At 39.7% G+C, this 6000-nt stretch overlaps 1 protein-coding gene across 8 annotated transcripts in view; it reads right to left on the bottom strand.

Annotated features, from left to right (window-relative positions):
* myo9b (myosin IXB) overlaps positions 1-6000 on the bottom strand; it is a 66422-nt gene that overhangs the window by 24211 nt on the left and 36211 nt on the right. For all 8 annotated transcript variants that reach the window (XM_015399512.1, XM_015399519.1, XM_015399534.1 and 5 more), the window contains exons 5-6: positions 2779-2873; positions 481-543 (exon numbers count right to left, since the gene is read on the bottom strand). In XM_015399512.1, coding sequence (XP_015254998.1) covers positions 481-543; positions 2779-2873 — 158 coding nt within the window. The remainder of the gene's footprint in view (positions 1-480; positions 544-2778; positions 2874-6000) is intronic.

The raw sequence follows: 6000 nt of genomic DNA, 5'->3' as shown, positions 1-6000 counted from the left end.
GTAGAAACATCCACGTACTTAAAAATAAATGAATAAATCACACTTTAAATTTGAGTCAATTTATCCAGAGGATAAATGCATCATATTTTAGGGAAATCTACAGCTTAACCTTCAGTTTCTTTGAAATAACATTCTTTTGTTTTTTGGGAGTTTTTGGTGAATAAGCTAGAACATTTTCTCATTTTCTGGTGAGAGGTGACGCTACTGCAATAACTAATACATTTACTTCAAGGCTTTTCTCTTGCAAGTCTTCTGTATGTCAAATATGTTAAGTTGGTGGATGCTGGAGAAAAGGAGTGTGGGTGTGTAAGTGTTCCAGCAGATGACTAGACTCCATCGGAACTTCATATTTAACCATCAGGGTCTGCTGAGTGGGAAAGAATAAAAAAAAAAAAACCTATCTCATGTTTATCCAGACGGCCTGATGAACATTCAGCATTAAGGGTGAAGGGTCGATACCACCCCCAGTTCATTCCTTACCTCTCGTTCTTTTCTCTTGAGACCAGACGAGACTTTTCCAGGAGGTACTTCTCCACCACGGCCCTGTGAGAAAGTGTGAGGAAGAGGCAATATAAAAAAGGAGAATTACTAACTGAAGAATGAAGACATTTTAGTTTGCTGTGTGTCAAAGTCAAAGTCAGCTCGTAATAATAAAGATGATTTGAACAATAAGAGCACAAAGAAACCGCTACATGCACTCCGAAGCTCATTATAAACTATAAAGAAGCATACACCAAAACATTAAAATTCCACACGCATGCAGTCAAGAGGGTTGTAGATTTAAAAGTGGTGGTATTTAACAAACCGACCGACCCGAGGCCATAAAGCCTAAATCAGATTTTATATGTCTAACTTGTTTTCTCTATAGCCAAGTAAAAACAACACTGACGCCAGGCCTCGTGACACACCAAGAATAGAGCCCTACTGTGAGAAACTTGGTCGTGTCCTTCTACCAAAAATGCAACCTTAAATACAGACAACACGAAAAAATCTTCACATACTGATAGTTTATAAACACTGCTATGTTGGCGTGTGATGTGTTGCAAGTTTCTCGACTCCAGACAAAACAGCAGGATTCCGTTCAGCGTCGAGTATGACAAGTTAAAATTACAGAGATAACATTTCAAACCTTTGAGAAAGCATTCCCAGATAGGAATTCAGATTAAGTCGCACATATAAATACATCTGAAGCCAGTTAGAGCATAAGATGTCGAAAGTCACTTATCCAGAACATTTAATGCATAAAAAAAGACATTTCAATGAAAATTTTTATTATTAATTTAAATAGATTATAAAGGTCCTAAAACTTGCTGTATAAATAGAACCTGAAGGAAAATCCTGAACCTTAATGTAAAATGTAATGTAAGCAGCTTCAACACTTCAACATATTTCCATGGTAAAACGTTTACAAACTTTTTCGCCATAAAACACAAACGTTGATGCATCTTTTTTGCGACACACCAACACCAAGAAGTGCATGATTGTGAAGTGGTTTTCAAAGAACTATATACTGTGAAACGCATTTACATTTAGGTCCCCCACCACCATGGTTCACAGTGTGTGGTAGCTCTATTTTTCAATCACAATTGGTGCTATAAAAATACAGATCAAGAGCTGAGCTGAGGATCTCTGCAGCTCCTCCAGAGTTAAACAAGAATCTTTTTACTGATTAATGTTTACATTGTCTGGCTCTGCAGTTTAGGTGGATGGTGAAGTCTTGTTTTAACCTTCTACATTCATTCATCCCTGACTAGTCATAGCTTTTAGCAAGCTGTTTGTTCACTAATGTTCTCTATAAAAAGATCTGCCCCTGTCCCCCACATCGAACAAAGCCACCAACACTGGTCATAAAAATCCTAAAAATAAGAAAAATTTTGAAAATTTTAGAGGGGGAAAAAAGGCTTTTGTTAAGCACTTTAAATAAAATAAAAAAGTCCCAAAGGCAGGCAGAGAAAAGAGAGTAGAAAAAGGACTAAAACAGCTAGTGTGACATGATAAAGGGAGATATGGCCTCTGATTTCTTATACAGAAACCCAGAATAAGCATAAAAACGCTGAGTGTGTAGAGGGAAGCCTGCCTTTCTAAATCTTCTCTATTGAGCGGCTGCCATAGCGGAGATGGGTATTCAGAAAGCCAGCCTTTGTAAAGCCTACTGTGAGAAGGGTTGACGGCCCGGTGGGTCTATTCTAATATAGCTCCCCGTCTCTAAAGATTTAAAGAGTCACACAAGCACAGACAGCAGCTGTTAGCCAAAGCTGCTGTCTTTGAAATGACCATAATGTGCATTTCATCGTCTCACAAGCCTCCGTCTGAGCTAAAAAAAAGTCTCAGCCTTTTAAAACGGACTCTGCAGGCTGAGCTGAAGACCTTTCTGAGGGTAAACAATCTAAAAAAGCAGGAGGGCACCAGGTGCCATAGAGGGGTAACAAAGGTGGGGAAGCCCACTTATTTCAGCCCCGAGCAGCTGTTTCTACATGCAATGTTAACAATGATGTGAATCTGAAAAATGGCACTGAAAGCTCTCTGCTAATTTAAGGTGGCTGTTCTCTCCTGTCCTAATGAGGAAATAAGGAAGTGACCCATCTGACCATACTTTGATGCAGCTTCTAAACCAGAATTGGAGTGCAGACAAAAAGGAAGAACCTCCAAGTTTCAATCCCACATGCACAATGAGAACCACATGACCGCCCATAAAAAAAAGGAAGGAGGAAGACATTTGGCTGCAAGCTAGAGGAAGCCAAAGAGAGGAGCTTACTTTAAATGTTGTTGACTACTCACCCTCGCACTACTCCGCTCTCCAGATAATTAACCTGGATGAATTTACCAAACCGACTGGAGTTGTTGTTGTGGGCCGTCTTAGCGTTACCAAAGGCCTGGAAGAGGAGAGAGGCAAGGAGAGAAAAACTAATTTAGCAAAATGCATTGTCAAGTGGCAGAATTTTCTATTTGGGATTAGCAGAAAAGGATGAATGCGTTTCCATTTCCTGACATTTTCTTATTTAAGGTGGTGTCACAAAGTATTAAAGTGATTTTGCTGTACAGAGGAATTGAACAGGAACAAGGCACATAAAAAGTCAGCCGTGTATTTATTTGACACCATACTATAGATATCAATTATTTAAAAACAACATGGAGCAACACTGACAATATTAAAACAGGATGTTCTCCACAACTGCTTAAAAAAAAAAAAACACAGGACAGAAACTTCACAGGGAGGAGGCCAGAAGCAGCGCTAAATAAGCTGCAGGAAGTTCAGCAACGCATGTATTTTACATGAAAAATCTATCTCCTGTAGTCTCCATGTGTCTGGACTAATAGAGTAGGAATAACAAGACGGTTTTATTTCAAATAAAGATTCATGGCTGGGTAAAACTTCTAACACGATTGAAGAATATGTACTGATGTAATAAAACCCAATTTGGTCTTTGGGTTACCATTTGAAAAGGTCAGTTTGACACAAAAACCACAACGAGCAACATGAAAGAAAGACCATACCCACACTGCCAAACGGTGGTGGCATCAGCATGAAATAACCAAGACTTCTAAATGCCCTAAAACCAGAAAGAGGCCTCACTTTTCAGCAGCAGTCTAAATCCATAAAGTCATCAAAAGCAACAACAACAAAACTATTTGAGTGAAAAATGTAAGTTTTGATAAGGCCTAGCCAGACACCTTTGACAGATAATCTGTGTGGTCAGCTCAGGAGCGCAGGCGACTAGAGTCGTTCTCTCCACTTAGAGGTTTTGGAAAACCTAGGTGAGGCATAAAAGGGATTTTAACTGAGACACTAATAGACTCCTGATTAAGTGTGCACACTTAATCAACCAGGTTATAACACCTATTTGGATTTCATGTTTATCTTTCTAAATAATCTATTGGTCAGTTTAATATTACAAGATTAAAGACAAATTATGTTTGAAAAATTTAGATCATGGTCTGCTTTTTTATACTTAGTGTGCAGACTTCTGAGAGCCACTGTTAAAGATCCACCTCTCCACACATCTCCATCCATTAAAAAGCTTCAGCTTCATTAGAGATCATCTCTGAACTGGGCTGACTTTCAGCCCAAATATGGAAGTGCTGCAACTGAATCTAAAGTGGAGAGTACTTCCAGTTAAACATGCATCTCTAGCAGCAAATTTATTTCAACAACAACAAACCATGACAACATCAAGGCGGACTACAAGGCTAACCACTGGTTTCACACAGAAGCTCAAACTGAAGAGGAGAGATATAGTCCAACATCTGCAACTCTTGCTCCTGCCCTCCAGTTACGCTTTACTCATCCCCCCGACCTTTCACCCAGCTTTATCTGCATGCATCTCTGCAGGTAGGCAAACACAGAAGGCCAGTAGTGATAAATGAGTTAGGGGGAGGCTTGTGCAGCAGCAGGTTCAGACCCTGAGCCATCAAAGCACGACTAGATCGTTTTTCATCTAACAGAGCGGGTATTTCTCAACAATCTATCAGCGCATAGATGAGCTACTGTACCGGGCTTCACAGCGGGGCCCAGATTACTGCAATGGTACGGTAACACGGCAACACCTTTTCCCTCATGATGAGCATGTTCACATGGTTACAGAGACACACACACAGACCCACAATCAAAGGCCACCACAAGGGAAGTTGACTCAGTGAATACTAAATAGGAGCCACATTGTATTTTCCAAAGCAGCATACAGAGTGAATTTGATACAGTTGCACTGGTGCTAATTAGAGTATTTTGGGGCAAAAGTAGGTTTTCTTAAATTCTTTTTCCTTCCTTCCAGTTTTAAAACTCGGCAAAACGTGTATTTTTGTCTGTGGTGAAGCTTTGTGATAGTTTCAAACTTGAGAGACGTGTGAGGCAATCATTGTTGCTTGTTCATGCATGATGAAAGAGACGCTCTGTAGTCTGAGAACAGTTCTTTTGAGTCAAACCATGACTTTCTAAGACTAATCTGCAACAGCAAGCCTTGCGAGAGCAAACATTTCTCTGAAACCTTTCAGAAACTTGAAATCTACACACTTGTGAACTCGAAGGACAAATGAGATGATGGGATTTTATTTTTCCTTCACCAGCTTTAAGGCCACGAATTTAAACTCTGCATGGGAAACATCTGATTGGCCAGTGGAGCCTACTTCCACTGCCTGTTGTGTAGAGATGCTAAAGCTCGACTACTTAAGTGGGAACATTGTGGTATTTTCTATTTGCATGGTTCTTTTGTTTTTAATGTCGTTAAGCTTCAAAATAAAGGTAAAAAAAAAAAAAAGCTGGTAGCAAGTTTCTATTTTTTTCCTCTTGGCTTAAAAAGAATAAACATACTAATGTGGGTATACCTGAAACATAGAAAAAATTAAATCTTTCATTTCTTTTGAAAAATATAGCATATGGGTTTTGCAACAAATTTAATCTAGCAAGAAATTAGGTCAAACTTGCCCTTTGGATTTAAAAGGTGGCCCAGCTCCACTTTGGTACATTTACAACAGTAAAGTTTGTGGTTTAATGTAATAAAATGAGATGAAGTTCATAGTTTCAAATGTTTCTGCAAGGGACCAACTCCTACCCTCATTCAAGCTTAAATCCTGGAGCTCAAAGTATTGATCCTGTGCCACGATTGAGCTCAGTGCTCCATGCTGTCCAATGTGCCCAGCTTTTTCCTCAAACCCCACCCTTTGCTCTCAGCTCAAAAAAACCCTGGGAACTCTCCGTATGGCCCACAGCGCTACACCATGGAGGGAATTCTAAACATCTCACAGCCTTGTTCGTATTCAAACATGCCCGTGAGCCTGTTCCAATCTTTGAATCCGATTGGCTGGACTAAACTGCAGGTATGAGGAAAGGAGACCTAGGGCTTGCCGAACCGTAGTTGTGGAAAACAGACACAGTCTTACGAAATGGAGGTTTGCACACAAGGATTTTAAGGAAGAAAAAGGAAAAAAATTTAGGTAGAAAAAGGAAGAGAGCCTCACTGCACACTACAGCTATATCTCCATGCCTATTTATTTTATTTATTTCTT

The sequence above is a fragment of the Cyprinodon variegatus genome, unplaced genomic scaffold (genome assembly GCF_000732505.1).
Source record: "Cyprinodon variegatus isolate N-32 unplaced genomic scaffold, C_variegatus-1.0 Scaffold30, whole genome shotgun sequence".
Classification (NCBI taxonomy): domain Eukaryota; kingdom Metazoa; phylum Chordata; class Actinopteri; order Cyprinodontiformes; family Cyprinodontidae; genus Cyprinodon; species Cyprinodon variegatus.
The sequence above is the reverse complement of the archived record's forward strand: the minus strand, read 5'-3'. Positions and strand labels throughout refer to the sequence as shown.